Consider the following 19,692-nt stretch of genomic DNA (forward strand, 5'->3'; position numbering starts at 1 on the left):
AACGCTGTTACCTTCCCATCTACTTGCAATTTCTTGCTTTCGAAATGCTAGGTTGGCAGGATCTGGAACTAGAGACGGGAGCTCACTCCGTCATGCGGCACACTCGGGTCTCGAACTGCTGAACTACCGACCTTCCACAGCCTGCAGTTCAGCTGATCTATTACATATGACCTAAAAACAAGGGACTAAGGCAAGAGATGAAGCAAACAAGAAAATTCAGGATTTAGGAATGTATGCGTTCCAGAACATCCAGTAATGGTGTCTGTTCTAGGGATTAAGAAGAGAGCAGTCATTGGCTCCAGCAAAACTGAAAGAAAGGGCCTAGCTTTGTCTCCATCTCCTTTTAATACATAAAGAGGCATATCAAGTAGGAATGGGATATTTCTATAGGATTGAACAGATTTGTCTGTAAGCACAAACTGGTGACTTAACTATTGTTGTCTCTTGGCAATTTTCTCAAAACGTATGGAAAGAGGAAACGTTCTAAGACTATTACTTGGTGTAATCATTGTCCAAATCAATATGATTCTGTAATTTTGTATTTCTGGTTTACACTTCAAGAAAAGATGCAAGACTCCCAGATTCCTAGTTGTTGGTAGCCTTAACTACATTTGAAGATCTCTTAAATTAAGATTTGTATGATATCTCAGAAGATCTATAGATAAATTCCTAACAAATAAATTGCAATTTCAGAGAGACGTCCGTCTTCAAGGTGAAACCCTAGATAAGCAGATAGGACGAATCCTTGGAGATGTGGCTCCTAGCATGTTCCTGTCATCATTTTCAGAGGCAGTGGCTTTTTTCTTGGGTAAGAATTTTTAGTCTCTCTCCTCCTGCATTTTAGCTTATTCCCACCCTTGTATTCTCCCTTCCTTCACTCTTTCTCTCTCCCTGACAGCCCCCTTTGCATGTTTCCTTTTCTCTCTCCCATATGCATTGATGTATCTTTATCTGTTCCCTCCTCCTTATAGCTCTTGCAGTCTCCTCTTTTTTGTCTCTTCCTCCCAGCAACCTACCCTTTTCAGTCTCCCTCTGCCACCTTGACAGACAGTAACTGAGGCATGCAAGTCTTGGAATATTGTTGGAGTTGCCTAACAACCCCCAAAATGGCAACCAAGATCCCACAACATAGGCTTGTGAGATCTGTTTGCATTAATTTGTTACAGCTAGAGGTGTTTGGGGGGAAATGGCCATCTCCTGTGGTGAAATGAAAGAACAGGGTTTAATCTTTAGCTATTTGTAAAACTATGGCATCAACCAGCCGCAATATTATGTTACCTGAGAAGGGAATATCTTGAAAGCACCTTTTCTGTTAAGCAAGCAGCTTGCAGTATTAAGGCATTCTTTTGATATTCCCTTATAAAGGGAAGTCTTGAGCTCTGTTTTTTTACTGCAAAATTTCAGGCATAGATAATTGTATATCTGTTTCTCTACAGCAGAATGATCTAATACATTTCTGTTTCTCTTTTTTAGGGACTTTGTCTACCATGCCTGCTGTTCGTACTTTCTCGCTGTTTGCTGCAGTGGCTATATTCATTGATTTCCTCCTGCAGGTTACCTGCTTTGTTAGTCTCTTAGGACTGGATGTTAAGCGTCAAGAGGTGAGTCCACTGTAATATAATTTATTCTGTGTAGGCAGTTACTGCTTTCAGCAGCATATTCACTCTTGCACTTTTGGGGTTTTATTTTCCAGAAAAATCAGTTGGATATTTTATGTTGCTTCAAAGGCGGCGAAGAGCGTGGCAGTGTGCAGCACTCTGAAAGTGTCTTGTTTCTGTTCTTCAAAAACATATATTCTCCATTTCTTCTTAAGGATTGGATGAGACCCATTGTGGTATGCAAATCTTCATGTTTGGTTCTGTTTCATTAGTAAAAATACTTCTAGTTAATCTCAACCTTTAAAAAAAACCCTGTCTATATACTGCTTTAATACTTCAAATGCAATTAGGCATCGAAATTGATCTGTAGTTAATCTTATAAAATTTCCCTTCCTTCCCTAACAGGTTTTTCAGAATGGTTAATTTAAGTAGTCTGAATGACTTAATAGTGTTCAGTAAACTCTTTGCTGCACTTGAACATTCATATGAAAGTTCTAATTGTTGCTTCTACCACACAGCTAATTCATCTTGACATAATTGGGCATTAAAATCTGAAGTATTGGAAGATATGAGAACTGTATTATCCTGCAATGTTAAGTTGATGCTTCTTCCTTTATGGGTATAAATTTCTGGTTTTGTGCATTACATCAGCTTTTTCCATTTATCTTTCAGATATCTATATTTGTGGGTATTCTGTCATTCAGTGTATCAGTTGTCAACAAAGTAGAGATTGGCCTGGACCAGAGATTATCTATGCCAGATGTAAGTGGCTTTTATGCCTTTTCCAATACCCCATGCCAGTTTTCGAGAGAAGTTATTACAACAGCAAAATTACTGAAACGTATCATCACAAACTTAATAATATAATTACATACCTAATAGAAATATGAATAGCATTTGTAGAACTAACCCAGATCTTTTCCCCTTCTTTTGTATAAGGACTCATATATGCTGGATTACTTCAACTCCCTTAGCAAATACTTGCATGCAGGTCCTCCAGTATATTTTGTGCTAGAAGAAGGCCACGATTATACTACTCTGGATGGACAGAATATGGTGTGTGGTGGAATGGGATGCAACAACAATTCTCTAGTGCAGCAAGTATTCGATGCAGCACAGATTAGTAGCTAGTAAGTGTTCCATTTCCCCCATGAAATGCCCATAGAAATAACTAACTCCTACATGAATAGAAGCATACTCTTGTGGAAGTGTGACTTCTGGACCTGCTGACGAACTGTTCCTGCAGCAGATCCAGATGGTCAGCCATGTTGGTCTGAAGCTGTAGAACAAACTTAGAGTCCAGTGGCACCTTTAAGATCAACAAAGGTTTATTCAACGTATGAGCTTTCATATGCCTTGCACACGAAAGCTCATACCTTGATTAAACCTTTGTTGGTTTTAAAGGTGCCACTGGACTCTAAGTTTGTTCCTGCGGTACAATTTCTGTTCACTTTTAATGGGGCTTGAATGAGATTCCCAGGTAGGTTTCTTCAAAGAAGTTGAGCGCTTGCATTGTTTACTAACCTGGGCCTGGTAATTGCTGAAAAGAAATGGTGGCCACAGACTTGCCCAAGGCCTCTTTGAACATCCCACTCTTCCTCCCTTTTTAAAGTGTTATATGCTGTTACTTTTGCTCTGTTCTTTTTGTCACAGTTTCTGGCAGTTTCAGGCTTTGGGCTGGATCCATCTGGGGGGAGTCTGTGCCTGTGTGCCCAGCTCCCTGGTTGAGGACCCCCTTAAGGGGTCTTGTGAGTTAAGACGTTGCAGCAATGTGCCCAGCTCGGGGGCTGTCGCGGGGCTCCACTCCCAGGTGACAGGGGTTCCACACCGAGGCTTGTGCTTCATGTGGAACCACAGGCTTGCTGCTCCTACTTCCCCCAGCAAGCGGCCTGGGGACAGGTTCCATCAGCTGACAGGCAGGTTGCCCAGTGTCTGGATCCATGCCCTATGCTGCGCCAATGTTCCTGAGTGCTGTAAGCAATAAAACTGTGACCTGTTTTACTCCACACATTTCTTCTGTGTGTGCCCTGAACTGCCCTTAGGACCGTGAACCAGATTGTGTATATTGGCTCACTTTTGTTTGCAGAAGTATCTGCTTAAGGTACACACACAATGACTTTTTACATGGAAATGTCACCATAAAATGTTTCTGTGGCACAGTACATTACAAAATGGCTATTTACAGTCAAATTAAGGACAGGTCATTGTAAAATACACATTCTGTGAATTTTACCATACATTTTAAAAAGGAATTATGTTCTCCAGTTCCCTCTTTTTTGTACAGTACATTTCACCTCATTTAGGTAAACAGTTGCAAATCTTCCAAAAGAGCAGAGTTGTGTTGTGTTCTTTATTTAAAAGTGTACTGTCCAGTGTTTGGCTAAAGATGTCTCCTTTTTCCATTTTGTAGCACAAAAATTGGCTATACTCCTTCCTCTTGGCTTGATGACTACTTTGACTGGGTTAAACCGCAGTCTTCCTGCTGCAGAGTCTATAACGCCACAGAACAGTTCTGCAATGCTTCAGGTACTGCTGACTTCTCTTTGTATGCTCTCCAGAAACATTTTTTCTGGCACAAAGTACAGACATTCTAATCCAGGGATATGGTAAGGATCCAATAACATGTTATCCCTCCAAATACAACTGTACTGGTCATGTGTAGCTTGATGGTTCTGGGCTGAGCACCTATACTGTGAATTAAACGTTGGCCTGATGTGCCCTAAAGGTGATATAGAGACAGGTCTACAAATCAGACAGTTCCTGGATGCAGTTCCCACACTAGTCACTGTGCCTACTCAGATATTAAAACAAAGAGTTCCTGGATATGGTAGCATTTGCAGGAACTGCAAAGAAGGTTGCTTCATATAAAGGGCTGGCCACATGAAACAGCTCTATCCAGCTTAATTTCAAGCACCCAGGACACTGCTGTTGGCACATGTGAGTGAGATCACATTCTGAGAACATCAACCATTTTTGCCTCCATTATATAACTTCAGTATGATGGAGTTGTTGACAGAAGAAATCATGCTGTTATGTAGTTTATGAGGCATATACCATAAATGCAACTTAACAATTAGAATGCATGATTTTGAAGCTGTGTTCCTGGATGTCGAGATGATTGCTGCTCCAAAATTAATTAATCAGGTCAGACATGGTGTACACTTAATTTGCATAACTAAAAGTGAATTGGTTTTATTTTGGGAATATTTCTCTGTTGAATGTATTCTTCGCTGTGTCTCCATATTCCATATTGCTAAAATTCGAATGCATCGGTTACTGGATGTCCCATTTTGTTGACCGTGTGTAATCTTCCTTGAGTCCCTGTGCAAAAGGCAGACTATAAATAATGTGAAGACGTTCCTGTTTGATGTACGTATCAGCCATGCTGTCTGGCTATCCATTATTGCTTGTACTTCTTGGGATCAGAATGGCTGCCAGGCCATACATACATACATACATACATACATACATATAAATTATTTATTTAAAACATTTTAATGTCGCTTTTCTACCCAGTCAGGCTCTACAGGGCAGCAAATATAAAAAACATTAAAACATTTAAATGATTAAAATACAGTTTAAAATATAAAATTTAATTAAAGACACATAAACAACACTAGAAGGAGGGCCAAAAACCGTTATTTTAAAACAGATTTTGAACAAGATTGTTCAAGAACTAAAATCTTTAGTATCCCTTTTCACTATGTGGAGTTGGTTGTACAGAAGGAACAAGTGTCAATTGTGAACCTGCCCAACCACTGCAGTCGTCTTCCGAGGCCCTGCTTCGGGTGCCCCTGCGCCTTCTGCGGTGAGGCAGGTAGCAACCTGGCAGAGAGGGCCAGTTTGGTGTAGTGGTTAAGTGAGTGGACTCTAATCTGGGAGAACCAGGTTTGATTCCCCACTCCTCCACTTGCACCTGCTGATGTGACCTTGGGTCAGTCACAAGCTCTAGCACAGCTGTCCTTGAAAAAGAGCAGTTTGTGTCAGAGCTCTCTCAGCCCCACCCACTTCACAGGGTGTCTGTTGTGGGGAGGGGAAGGGAAAGGAGTTTGTAAGCCGCTCTGAGACTCCAAGTGAAGGGCGGGGTATAAATCCAATCTCTTCTTCTCTTCTCTTCTTCTTCTTCTTCTTCTTCTTCTTCTTGGTTGTGGCACCAGAACTCCGGAACCCTTGTCCCCTAGGGCTGTTGTCATTTTTTGTCCCTCAGAGATCCCTCCTTCCTGCCCTATTTTTTATTTTTTTGCTGTATGTGTATTTTATTGCACTTTTGTGATGTGTTTTTGTTTGGGTTAAATGGTTTTTAAGAAGTTTTTTATTATGTCTATTTTTAATCTATTAGCCACCTTGGTGATCAGGGCAAGAGGGCAGGATATCATTTTTGTCAATAAATAATCTTTTTCTTTCCCAACACAAGAGGGATGCTGTCCCATACGCTTGACCTTTACAGGGAACTTCATTCAGGACCATTTCCTCATACCTCGTCTATATTCAGTTCATGGGGATAGCATTAGGTACACCGTATCTAAATGAAATACGGCAATGCTGATGGCTCCTATCTGTCTAAATAGGATTTTGGCTGGCCCTGACCTGGATAGCCCAGGCAAGCCTGATCTCGTCAGATCTCAGAAGCTAAGCAGGGTCGACTCTGGCAAGTACTTGGATGGGAGACCTCCTTGGAATACCAGAGGCGGGAGGCGGGGGCAGGCTTTATTCAGCCATCTCTCTGAATAGCCTTCAGGCCCCCAGAGGTCGCCATGACTTCCAGGTACACACACGCTCACACGCATGCACACACCGCACACACACACTTGCATGGTCATATAAAAATACAAAAGAATACAAAAAAATAGGATGTTGGCTGTTCTTAAGATGTGGTTTCAGAAAAGGGAGCAGGGGAAAAGTCTTTTTTCATTTTAAAAACTGCTCCCTGCACACATATGGACAGTATAGAGTTAGAACACAGATAATAGTTTCAGTAAGCTGTAGCTTAATATAGGAGGTGGTTAAGTGTTATGCCTAAAACTGTGACAATCACTTTTGAAAAAATGTGTCTACAGCCAGTTTTAATGTGTTCTTGTGACTGAGTAGGTTCTCTGGTGCCTTTGGCACAAAATCCTGGGACATCAAGGTTTTTGGGTTTTTTTGTAATGTAGTTATTCTGCATGACATTACATGTATGTATATGGTAGCTGGCAGCCATTCTTTTGAACCCTTTCTACAACATTTATGCAGTTGTTAATCCATCCTGTGTGCGCTGCCGGCCACTAACTCCTGAAGGGAAGCAGAGACCCCAGGGTGAAGACTTCATGAAATTTCTCCCAATGTTCCTGTCAGATAACCCTAATCCAAAATGTGGGAAAGGGTATGTATTGCTATGCTGGAAAAGTTAAATTAAGTAACATTTTCTTAAAAGTAAACCTTGTTCCCTGCCAACCTAGCAGTTCGAAAGCAAGAAATTGCAAGTCGATAAATAGGTACCACTTCGGTGGGAACAGCGTTCCATGCGCCTTGGTGTTTAGTCATGCCGGCCACATGACCATGGAGACGTCTTCGGACAGCGCTGGCTCTTCGGCTTTGAAACAGGGATGAGCACCGCAACCCTAGAGTCGGATTCGACTGGCTTTCGAGCAAGGGAACCTTTACTTTTACTTTTTAAACCTTGTTCAGGCATGATGATGTCCTGACCTGGATTAGCCCCAGGCTGGCCTGATCTTGTCCAATCTCAGAACCCAAGCAGGGGTTAGCCCTGGCTAGTAGCTGGATGGGAGGCCACCAAGGGATACCAGGGTCGTGACACGGAGGCGGGCAATGGCAAAAACCACCCCGAGTGTCTCTTGCCTTGAAAACCCCACAGGGTCAGCAGAAGTAATCTGTGACTTGATGGCAAAAAAACAAACCAACAAACCATGTTCAGACAGATATTGCAGTCATAAAAGAATCTGTTTTGTAGTCTTCAAATCATGTTGTATTTTTGAAGCATTTAGAATGGATTTGTTCTTAATATGGAAGACAAACATGTAAGTTAGGTAAACTTAGGCATGAACCTCCGTGTTACCAGTTTTTCTGATTTATGAGACACTTTTACTCTAATGGCAATTCTGAAGCAAATAAAACAGATATAAAAATTAATGGTGCAAGTGTGGATCTAATGAAGTGCTGTTTGCTCACCTGTTCCTGTGTTAGTGAGATCTCATGGCCCCATTGTTGGAGCTGTAACCCACTGAGCACATTTATAGTTGGGGGGTGGGTGGAGGTAATTGGAAGAGGAAAGATAGTAACGTTAGCAGTCCAGGGCCTCCTGAGAGAAATGATGGAGTATCTGGTGTGAAGAGAATCTTGCATTCTACCGTGTTATGTTTGCACTATGCTTGTTCTTCTTGGGACAAGAACGCTTAATACCACAATATCTATTAAGTTATACCTTTTCCATACATTGTTAAAATGCTGTGTTCCCTCATAAGTTTGGATTAGCAAATAGGTACTCTGCTTAAAAAGGAAGTCTGTAGCTGGTGTACTCAGCCCAGGATTTGATTTGTGGCAGCTTCTGGCGGTGTCCTAATAAGAACAGAGTTGTAGAGCTGGTGCGTAGTGTCTGAAAGTATGAACGTTTGTTTTGGGATGTTTCTAGTTTAGAACTCACCACAGGCATGAGCTCACTAGGTAGTCTTTTTAATATTTATATATATTGTGTGCGCGCGTGCTTGCCTGGAAGTCACGGTTGAGTTCTGGTGACCCCTCCTGAGGGCATGGACGTTTTTCAGAGAAGGTGGCATGATTAGCCTTCTTCTGCATCTCACCTCTGGTATTCCTTGGAGGTCTCCCTTCCAAGTACTTGCCAGAGTCGGCCCTGCTTAGCTTCTGAGGTCTGAGGAGAATGGGCTTGCCTGGGCTATCCAGGTCAGGGCGCTCACTCGGTAGCCTTGAGCAGCTACTTGGCTGTAGTGACCTTCTCCCGTGTTCCCTCTAAGCTGAGTTAGTGTGAGCTAGCTCACAGTTTTTTAGCCTACAGCTCACACATTTTTTGTCTCAGCTCAGGAAGGGATGGCTCCAGAGCAGACTAATTTAGGCAGCAGCCAAATCGCTCGCTCACCACTTTCATGCCAGCAGCTCACAAAGTAGAATTTTTGCTCACAAGACGCCACAGCTTAGAGGGAACTTTGCTTTCTCCCACACATATAATTGCAGTCCTGGTTACTCTTGGCTTAACTTAAAGGACTGTTTCAAAACTGAAAAGATAATACATGAAATGCCGCGTAAATCCTAAATATGTATTAGTGATGACATTCTGCTGTTTGTTTATTTACTTTTTGACACCCAACTTTTCTCTCCATTGGGGACCAAAAGTGGCTTACGACATTCTCCTTTCTCCATTTTATCCTCATAAGAACGCTGTTGGGTAGGGTATACTGAGTGTGTGTGGCTGGCCCAAGGTCACTTGGCAAAGCTCCGTGGCAGAGTAGGGATTTGAACCTGGGTCTCCCAGATCCTCGTTCGATGCTCTAACCCGTCCACCGTGCTGGCACCTTGTTGGACCTTGACCCCTTTGGATGGTCTGACTACTCAGACCCTTGTGTTAATTATGCTTTTCTTTACAGAGGGCATGCAGCATATAGCTCTGCAGTTGACTTAATACACAACAACACTGAAGTTGGAGCAACTTACTTCATGACTTTCCATACAGTGCTAAAAACCTCAGCAGACTTCATTGATGCAATGAAGAAAGCACAAATGATAGCAGCCAATATTACGAAAACAATGGGAATCCAAGAAAAGAGCTACCATGTTTTCCCTTACAGGTACATGAATTCCTTTACAGACTGGATGGTCTGTTCCACCACCGTTCTTCTCCCTCTGAACATTGAGAAGGGGGTGGTCATCGGGGTTAGGGTGGCACTGCAAATGTTCTGCAAATTCTGTTGGGCTGAGTGTTAAATTACTGCAAATGCTAAGTATTGTAACAGTTCAGAAGTCTCCTTTAAAAGCTTTTACTCAACATTTAACATGCAGGGTCTGGCTACAGCATGTTAGAAACCATTTTTTAAAATTTTTATAATTATTTTTATTAGATTTTATAAGTCTATATTGTTAATATTTTGGAAACCATTTTTCTTAACCTCTTGCAGCTAAAATATTTAAGATGAAAAGTGCTTAGATGGCATCCAGTGGGATGCTGGGGGAGCATTGGGGAATGGCATGACCTCACTTCCAGGGAAAACCTAGAAGTGATGCTACATCTCTCCAGTAACTGACAGAAACTCTGTGATAAACAGGGGTCATTTGGGGGGGGGGGCGTGGGGGGGGGCCATCCCCCCGGGTGGGGTGCGGGGGGGCGGGGCACATGATGAAGCCCCGCCCCCTGCTTCCAGCCCTCATTCAGCCAGGAGGAGGCAGGAGAAGAGGTCCAGTGATGTCAGGGGGTGTGGCATATGCTAATGAGTTATGCTAATGAGTCCCCCTAGCTCTTTTTCTATGAAATGACCCCTGGTGATAAATATTTTTCTCTTGCTGACCACAGCATTGGAAAACAGGAGCTGGGGGCAGGGAGCAGAGGCTGCGCAGGTCTGATGCAAAACTATATTGAAAATAGTGAATTCTGACCTTTCAAACAGCAAATGGATGTATTTTGCAGAGGCAGATCTTTAGAACTGTCCTAGCAGGCGCCCCCCCCCCCCCCGGGGGGCTGCCAAGTAGAATTCCTCAGTTTGTTTATTATTTTAGATTTATATCCCGCCTTGCCTGCACATGCAGGCTCAAGGCGGTGTACATAGACTAAAATATGATAAAATACAATACATAAATACGTAACAATAAAATTCCGAACCATAGTATACATAAAGTGCAGTTAGTGCAGATGGCGTTTGCTGAAGTGGGCTGATATAGATAGGCCGGTGTCCAGTCGTCTTATTGTCTATAACATAGCTTAAGGGCCTTGCTGGTTCGATTTCCAGTGCTCATTCCTCAGTGGTGGCCCCTAATCGAAAGCCTGGTGGAAGAACTCCGTTTTCCAGACCCTGCAGAACTGTGATAGGGCCCTGGTGTCTTCTGGGAGCTCATTCCACCAGTATGGAGCCGCCACTGAGAAGGCCCTGGCGTGACAGTTAGAAGTGGCAGTTAAGAACTGACAGTTGAGTGGGAAGGAAGGCTAAGGGAGTAAGAGGATCAAGAAAGATCCTGATTCAAGCCTGAGGGAAATAGCTCCTAGAAAAGGAGGGGTGATCCCTATTAAGTGGTTAAGAATGGAAACTGGAACTTTTTGGAATGTTCCTTCCTTCACCAACTTTAGTGCCTGTGATAAACAAGCATAAGCTTCTTGGTGTACATAAGCAGACTGCCAAAAAGTATTTCTCCTCAAGTTTTAAAGACCTGTTTGAATAACAGAAACAGTTACTTGTTTGTGACAAATTATCTGGTATTTATTTTATACCAAGTTACCTCATTCTTGCTGTCTGTTCACCCCATAAGCCCTATGCCTGATTACTATCGTCAGTCTTTCATGTGCCATTATTAAACCAGGACATAAGAAGTTTAGTCTCTCCCCACAGTTCCCTAGGCTGGGTCAGCTTTTACCAATATAGATTCAAACAACTGGGTGGGTCAGCCAGAGGGGGAAAAAGAAGAAAAGGAAAAAGCTGCTCTGCCAAAAAGAAAAGGGAAACCCTGTTTTGAAATTGTGAGAGTGAAATTGTCATAGCAGTAAACAGTAAAAATCTGGTAAATGAACCCCCATTTCCATTGATAGCTTTGCACCCTGACAACTTTGTCTGCACCTTTTCTTATGCCTGTGACTGTAAAGTGCTTTGTTAATTAGTTATTGTAAAAGTTGTAAGACTGCTTTTAATCTGTGAAGAGAGTGACATAATACTTGTGGATGGATGGGTGTTAATTTTGTAAAAGAAGTTCTAATTTTTTTAATTAAGCATTTACTAAGTTGTCTTGAGTTCAAGGAAAGGTAGGATAAAATACTTCAAATGAATTCCCTTTTTGGGAAAACATAAAAGATAACTATGTTCTGAAATTGCTCCCGTTAGTCTGTTAGATTTAACAGTGCTTTTTCTTCATTTTATGCAGTGTGTTCTACGTTTTTTATGAACAATACTTGACTATTGTGAGAGATACCATTTTCAACCTTGCCATTTCACTTGGATCAATATTTGTAGTAACAATGGTACTGCTTGGCTGTGAAGTGTGGGCTGCCGTTGTTGTTTCCCTTACCATTGCTATGATACTAGTGAACATGTTTGGAGTCATGTGGCTTTGGGGAATCAGCTTGAATGCGGTTTCATTGGTCAACCTTGTAGTGGTAAGTCTTTGCATCTAATATCTGCTTTCTAGTTCCTTTGGTACTAACTGGGTGTATAATGCCTGAAAGTATCCTTATCTTGCTAATATAAAAATGCATTGATACTTCATACCACAGAACTAAGAGTCTACTAACTCCTAGAAAAGTATCTTTCCAAAATTTTAGTATTGCTGTCTGTAGTACAATAAAATGTCATGTTCTGGACTTCAGTTACATTAGAACTCATAAACCAGTGCAATGGCTGCAGATTTCTCATTCTCAACACTTTGTTTTAGTTCAGGTTAAAAATTGTGTCTGCTTAACGATCCACTTAAGTACAGGATGACCCCCAGAAAGCGAAATCCCATCATGAAACACAGTCCAGTAAAACATCGTAATTATATTTATTTGAAGTCTATCTCTTTAATGGAACATGCTCCTATTTAAGGGTGCATAGAGGGCTGCAGTGTAATTTTCATTTTCTGAGGGCAATAAGAGTGTTCTGCAGTAATATGTCAGGCATTTTATTTATTTATTTATTTATACTTTCAACTTGCTCCCCCACCCGACCCCCCCCGGGGGGGGGGGGTCTCTGAGCGACTAGAGTTAACCATTATCCCTTACCTAGGGCCACATGTATGCTGGGGTGGGTTCTGTCCTAACAGCACCCAGTGGAGGGACGTTCTGGATCGTTTTCCTTCCAGCCTCCTTTCAGGCATTGGCCCGAGATGAGCCTCAGAAGTGTGAGAGGAGGGAGGTTTAGCGTCATCTCTAGCTGCTCTTCACCACTCCCTGCGAGCCAAAGGAGAAGTCTGGCTCGTCCGTCCTGGCCCACCCTTAGCTAACCCTGGATTCTGCCACTCCCACCAAGGAAAGACGGGGCTCAGTGGCAATGGCTTCTCCCCAATGTCTCCCATGTGGGACCTCACCCCCCCATGACTGACTGTTCCTGCCACACCTCCTCGGGTGGGGCTGCCTGGAAGATTTTCCTTCTTCACAGGCTACTGGGCTGCTGCCTGCTTTGCTAGCTGCCAGGATGCTTGTGGAGCTAGTGAGCATGGGGCTGGGGCTTTCTAGAACTGCCAGCTCCAGACACACTAAACTGTTGCCGATGCTGCTTTCCTTCCAGAGCTGTGGCATTTCCGTTGAGTTCTGTAGCCACGTGACAAGGGCATTCACAGTCAGTACAAAACCCAGCAGAGCAGAGCGAGCTGAAGAGGCATTATCCCACATGGGCAGTTCTGTAAGTATTGCACTGTAATTTATGCTGTCATAGGAGCAGATGCAGCTCAGGACATGTTTCTGTGCAGCTGTCTTCTTTGTGTGTGTGCAGCCAGCAGCCTGAGTCCATGCATATATCTGTAACTTACCAGAGGAAAAACTAAATCTTTTACAAAATATTAATTCCTTAAGTGTGTGTAAAAGGACAATAGCAATATATTCTGTGTAAGATATGGTTAGCGTGTACCTCTTCTGTCACTCCTCTAGCATATTATTATATATGCTGTACAAAATCAAACACTTATTTTAACTCTGGCAGGTTTTCAGCGGTATTACACTCACAAAATTTGGAGGAATAGTAGTGCTTGCCTTTTCAAAATCCCAAATCTTCCAGATATTCTACTTCAGGATGTATCTGGCCATGGTACTGCTTGGAGCAACCCACGGATTAATATTTCTTCCTGTCCTACTTAGTTACATTGGTAAGGACTCTATTTTTCTGCTGTGGACAAAACAAAGTGACTTACTCCAGTCTGTGGAGTATGTGCAGAAATATCAAACTGGAAAATAAGGTTTTGAACTTGTTTTTTTGCCCCTTCACAGGGCCTTCAGTAAATAAAGCTAAAGTACGTGCACTTCAAGAAAGGAACAAAGGTACAGAAAGAGAGAAGCTCCTGTTCTTCTAGCCATTTTAAACAAAGTGGTCAGTGGACTCTTGGAATTTGTGGCTGGAAGGGCTTTTCATCAAAATAAACTGTAGCAAATTTCTATGACGACTGTCTCACACCCAGAAATACTACTGGATGGATCAATACCAGCATTACAGCAGCAGTTCTGAACAGCTTGGAAGAACTACATGCAATGTTGCATTTCAGTATTACTAAAATTAAAAGCACTAACAGGATTCTAAATTACTACTGTTAAAAGATTACAGCTAAGGGAAAGACGACTAGTCAAGAAGAAGAATAGCTGTCCTGGTGAAATTAAAAGTGATACATATGAGAAGAGATTGCTGAACCACTGACACGTTTTAAAATGCACATCAATGCAATTTTGGGCTCTATTTTTAGAAGAAAAATAAGCCATCACTCAATGTTATAATTTTTAATATTTGCCAAAGGGTCTGTATATATACTTTATTATAAAAGAGGGATTTTTGTAGGTCAGAAGTACATAAATGAAATAAATTAAGTTTATACACTTTGTATTGAAACAACTTGAGTGCTTCAGGAAGTGGTAGGCTTCATTAGAGCTTGGTCTCCAAAAACTTGCTTAAAATACGTGACATGCTCTTCACAGTGTTCTCCTATAAAACAAGAACAAATACTGTAAGCTAAATATTACTATACAGCTAGAGCAAAACAACATCTGTGGAATTAAATGTGCTAACCCTTTCTATTTTTTTTAAAGCTATTAAGCAGCAGGAGCTGCTTCTTAAAACTTCCACAGGCTTTAGCTATGCACTACTTTAAACTTCCAAATCAGGCAGCTAGCATACATGAAGCAGAAGTGGTTGTCATAAGGAAAAAAAACACGGGGGCAATTAAAATGTGATCTGCAGTAAGATTCTGTAAACTGGAAAGAGCTATTGTACACATGGAGTGTATCCTGGAAGTCTTGTAAACTGCTATTAGACTAATCACTTGGTAGAAAGCCATACTCTAGGGGTACGATGATGACACAACACTTCAGTTCCCCAAGCTATCTGCTTCTATACATGAAATAAGGTACATGTCTTTGTATGGGAGGGCCTGTTTCAGTAACTCTACCAGGCAATCCCACTTCTCCCAGTAGATTAACAAACTAGGTTAGATTAATTCAACCTAGCAATTTGCCTTTTCTATGCACTGGAACCATTCTAATAAAGTTAGGCTTTTCAGTAAACTGCTGCTAAACTATCCAGAATAGCTTCTGGGATACTGTACTAAGGGGAATTGTTTGTGTGAAAAACTCCTTATGGTCATTTGGAGATACACTGTTGGGATTTTCATGTATGGATATATATCCCCCCACCCTGGTCTACTAGGGAGAAGGAAGCTGAGCATGTTAATGATAGGCAACTACACAGAACTGTGGTTCCATGAAATAGTTGTAGGAAATAGTATTACTCCTAGCAAATGCTGGCTATATATTACTGAACTGGGGAAGTGCTGTTTTTACAGCCCTCGTAAGAGCATAAGAAAAGTTCAGCTGACAAGACAGCAAGTGCTACAGCAGCACTGTGAAGCAGGACTATTCTAATCCTCCCTATAAAGCAGCAGCAATCTACTACTGCTCTTCCAGTAACATTGCACAGCAGATTACCAAGGGAAACCTAAAAACATTTTCTTCTACCAGGACTCCCCCCTCCCTTCCAGTAGAATATTCATAATTCCTTCAGTCTTGCTAGTACCAAGTTGAAACTGTTCTAGCATTTACTTAGGGCTGTCTTTCCCAACTTTAACCAGAGTATATGTCAAATCAGACCTCCTCTCTGTATATGTAATATAGGCGCACTGCCTGTTACAGCATTTCGAAAATATATTAAAGGTGTACTGGTAACACTGGATTACTTTAGGTTTTCTCAGGTTTATACTTGTTTGAACTTTCAAGAATGTTAAGCACTAATTTAAGTATGTACCTTAAATCTTACTTAGGTATTTGGCTTACAGGAAAAATTGTTTGGCAGGTTCTGTAAGAATACCTCAACTGTTCAGTTGTCTCAATAAAACTTATATGAATACTTTCATATCTAACTAGCTGATCTACAGTCGATATTCAATGTTTTTAGTACAATCCTTAAGTAGGTTTATTTCGGGCTAAACCCAGTGATACAAATAGATTTAGAATGGAAAACCTGCATAGGATTGCACTGTTAATCTTGTCTCTAAATTCTCTTTGATTAAAGCTACAAAGCCATGTTCTTTGATATACACTGACACAAGTTCTACAATGTTTACTAATAGTACAGGAACTACAGAACCCAGATTGGAAATGGATGTCCCATCTTGTTGGTTGTATTGATTCACTCTGTGTAACCCCACCTTGATTCCCAGTGAGAAAGGTGGACTATAACTAACGTAAATATAAATTATCAAGCCCCCACTCCCTGTTAAGAACTTGTTAACTCTGAACCTTGACTCTAAATCCTTGTTAACACATATCCAAGCTAGTTTTTTTGATTCTGCTTTTTAAAAAGCTTTATTCTGTAGGATTTCCTTGTCAAATTATTTACCTGGATTGAAGCTAGGGTTTCCACGTAATCGTTGATTTCTCTGCTCAAAGAACCTAAATATGGTATAAAAGAGCATCTCATCTTCAGTCTGCTTTGCTGCATCAAGGAACTTGCGGGCAGAAATGCTATCATGTCCTCCAATGCCCCTGATGAATCTCAAGGCAGCCAATACTTGATGCTTGGACAACAGAACTTCCACTATTTCATCATTTGCTGTAGAAAGTCTCTGAAAGTACAAATGACCAGACTGTGAGTGGATGCTGAAATAACGAAAGGCCAGGAGCCTTAACTCTCCAATACAAGAAAAGCTTCCCCTTACCTACTTGGCAGTCTTTTAAGGTAACATCTCAGTCCTATTTTAGAACTTAAAGGGGTTGGAACTTAAAGGGGTTGGAACACTTTCCCTATGAGGAAAGGTTAAGGCGCTTAGGGCTCTTTAGCTTGGAGAAACGACGACAATATACAAATAAATTTAGCCGTAAATCACTCTGTGTGTGTGTGATGGGGTGCCTACTAAGGTATCTCCTAACCAAGGGGTCCCCCAACCTTTTTGAGTCTGCCAGCACCTTTGGAATTCTGACAAAGCATGGCAGGTGCAGCCTGCTGCAGGAGGTGGAGCCAGCCGTAAAATACCTTCCGCAGCTTACCTTCAGTCACACAGTGAAGATTCTTGTGCTGTGATGGCATAATCCCATATATGCTACTGGGAGCAGGACAGGACAAAAGTATTGAATAAGCACAAAGCACTTAAAAGCTACAAAATATTAAACTGTACCATTAACATACCAGAGGCTTTGAATCACTGAGCACATGGTACTGCAAAAACTGGTGGAGCATATAGAATAGGTTGTGCTGAACAAGGGTTTTGATAACCAGCTCATACAAATAATGCTACGGAGACAAAAGAAGAAAGCAAAGAATGTTTCCATGATTAGATTTAAGTGGCAGACTTCTGCCTCATCATTAGATATGGAAAAAGATTGTATCTGAACCCTCAGTGTTGTCATGGCTCCAAAAAGGTACCAGTAGCAGTACTACAACATTAGAAGTCAAATTATTTTACTTCTGGTACAAATTCCATGTTACCAGTTTTTAATAACATGATTTTGCATAGTTTTTACAAAAACTATTCTAGCAACAAAATACATTTGAACACATGAAATTGCCTTATACTGAATCAAAGTCAGTATATTCTACTCAGAAAGGCAGTGGCTCTCCAAGGTCTCAGGCAGTGGTCTTTCACATCACCTACTGCCAGATCTTTTAACTGGAGATAACAGAGATTGAACCTGGGACCTTCTGGATGCTAAGCAGATGTTCTACCACTGACCCACAGCCCCTCCCTTCTAGTCTTTTTTTCATCTACTAAACACATTTAAAAAATAAGTTTGCAACAGATTTAATCTTACTTATTTATTTATTAGATTTCTTGCCCGCCCTTCCACACTTGTGCAGGGCTCAGGGAGGTTGGCTACAGATTAATTCTGTGCATTATGGAATGAGTTAAAACCATAAAAATTCAATATTAAAAACATTCAAAGCATTTAAGTAATTAAAGACATTTTAAAAACAAGATGGCAGTGCTAGCATTCAATCAGGGGTGGGTGTGTGTGTGCCAGGCAGATGTAAGAAACCGTTGCTCGCCTCAACTAAAGATATATTTGATTGTATCTACACCAAATGCAATTTGCTGGATTTACAGCTATCTGGCTGCATTATTTAATGTGTTACTCCTATGATAAAAAGTAACCTTAAGCACTATGTTACCTTTGGACCTGATCCAATCCAGTGCCACCACAGCCTCCACTTGGCAGATGGAGGAGGAAGGCTGCTGAGGAGAGTTATAAAGACTCCATGCACCAAGCAATACCCACATGAGTGCTTTAGGCAGGGACCTGGATCATTTATATTAAAATATATGTATGCGTATAGATAATATTTATATAAAATATTTATATCCTGTCTCCTTGAACTAAAGGTAGCTTACAAAACAACAGCAAGCTGAAAATGCATAAAGATAATGTAACACTAAACCAACACACAAGCTAAAACTAGCCCAACCAGACTGCCTAAACAATTTCCTCTCCACCAAATGCCCTATTGAATTTTACATGCCTTGAATGCAGGAGGTGAAGGTACCCTCCATACCCATTCTGGTAAGTCATTCCAAAAGACAGGTCCTACCAAAGAAAAACTCCATGACCTCACAGTTGCCAGACAACCAATTCGACGAGAAGGCACCACAAGGAAAAGGCTGTCTGAAGAGCACATGTGGATACTAGGAGATGTGGTTTGATAAATACGAAGACCCTAGGCTGTGAAACTGCTTAAAAACTGGGTCTGAAGCAAATACAGTTTTTCAAACAGCCTATACAACACTGCTTTGTTAAATGCAGCTTTAATCAAAGTACTCTGAAACCACACGTTTTAACTTGGTCTAATACAGTTGAATTTAATCTGGTGGCTCTCTAGTTATTTTGATTTTTACAGATGATGGAGAAAAAGTACCTGAATAGTTTCTGGATAACAAAATGGGTAGGAGTTGAAATCAGAGCACCAGCAGCATTTGAGGGTGGGAAACCGCAAAGAATGTATTTATAAGCAGACATGAAACTTTTACCTGAACAGTTATCTGGAACTGGTTCAGTGAGCGAATATATTCCATTAGGACAGCTATCGTGAACTTGTGAGGTGCTTCCTATAGACCAAAAAGAAAAGAAAGACGCTTGAGTGTGCAGGGGGGAATGGTTAAAGTTTCAGCTTATATATCAGAAATGCATTTTAAGTAATGAGTAACTGGTATAAATATTCAGACTTTTATCCTGAAGTTTGAAATTTTGGAAGTTAAGATTGTCACTTACTAGCTCGTCTAAAAACAGATCTGAGAAAAGTAGGCCCTTGTCAAGTGTAACAGTTACCAACCTGTTTCAATGCTATTGGACTACTAGTGCAATTCTGTGCAGAGTTAATCCAGTGTACCTCTTACAGTACAGTTTTCAACAGAGTTACATCCTTCTCACTTAGAGAAAAATCTGTTTAGGAATGCACTGTAAAAGACTGGACTAGAGATGCAAAGACTTGGGAGAAGCTTGTTGCTGTAGATTTTCCGGGTTGTGTGGCCGTGGTCTTGGCACTGTAGAACCTGACGTTTCTCCAGTAACTGTGAGTGGCATCCTCAGAGGTATAACACAGAAAGATGGAGTACTCTGTGTCAAGGTGAGAAGAAAATGGTAGGTAGGTAATATATATCTATAACAGGACACAGTATTTTGTTCCAAGACACTGGAAGGCTAGACAACACTTCCAATTACCATGTCATATTATACAGGGAAGCCATTGAATTTCATAAACATAAACACAATTTCAACAGGAAAGAAGAG

At 41.3% G+C, this 19,692-nt stretch overlaps 2 protein-coding genes across 2 annotated transcripts in view; one reads left to right on the forward strand and one right to left on the reverse strand.

Annotated features, from left to right (window-relative positions):
* Positions 1-13,805, forward strand: part of NPC1 (Niemann-Pick disease, type C1) — a 44,051-nt gene extending 30,246 nt beyond the window's left edge. The window contains exons 14-25 of the mRNA XM_015424326.1: positions 694-808; positions 1,474-1,601; positions 1,694-1,834; positions 2,271-2,360; positions 2,538-2,728; positions 4,009-4,124; positions 6,831-6,960; positions 9,194-9,394; positions 11,667-11,898; positions 13,007-13,120; positions 13,418-13,580; positions 13,702-13,805. Coding sequence (XP_015279812.1) covers positions 694-808; positions 1,474-1,601; positions 1,694-1,834; positions 2,271-2,360; positions 2,538-2,728; positions 4,009-4,124; positions 6,831-6,960; positions 9,194-9,394; positions 11,667-11,898; positions 13,007-13,120; positions 13,418-13,580; positions 13,702-13,784 — 1,704 coding nt within the window. The 3' untranslated portion in view covers positions 13,785-13,805. The remainder of the gene's footprint in view (positions 1-693; positions 809-1,473; positions 1,602-1,693; positions 1,835-2,270; positions 2,361-2,537; positions 2,729-4,008; positions 4,125-6,830; positions 6,961-9,193; positions 9,395-11,666; positions 11,899-13,006; positions 13,121-13,417; positions 13,581-13,701) is intronic.
* Positions 13,806-14,306: 501 nt separating this feature from the next.
* Positions 14,307-19,692, reverse strand: part of LOC107121414 (chromosome unknown open reading frame, human C18orf8) — a 30,267-nt gene continuing 24,881 nt past the window's right edge. The window contains 4 exon segments of the mRNA XM_015424327.1: positions 14,307-14,404; positions 16,313-16,596; positions 17,088-17,203; positions 18,933-19,010. Coding sequence (XP_015279813.1) covers positions 14,325-14,404; positions 16,313-16,596; positions 17,088-17,203; positions 18,933-19,010 — 558 coding nt within the window. The 3' untranslated portion in view covers positions 14,307-14,324.

The sequence above is a fragment of the Gekko japonicus genome, unplaced genomic scaffold (genome assembly GCF_001447785.1).
Source record: "Gekko japonicus isolate JY-2015 unplaced genomic scaffold, Gekko_japonicus_V1.1 scaffold2628, whole genome shotgun sequence".
Lineage (NCBI taxonomy): Eukaryota > Metazoa > Chordata > Lepidosauria > Squamata > Gekkonidae > Gekko > Gekko japonicus.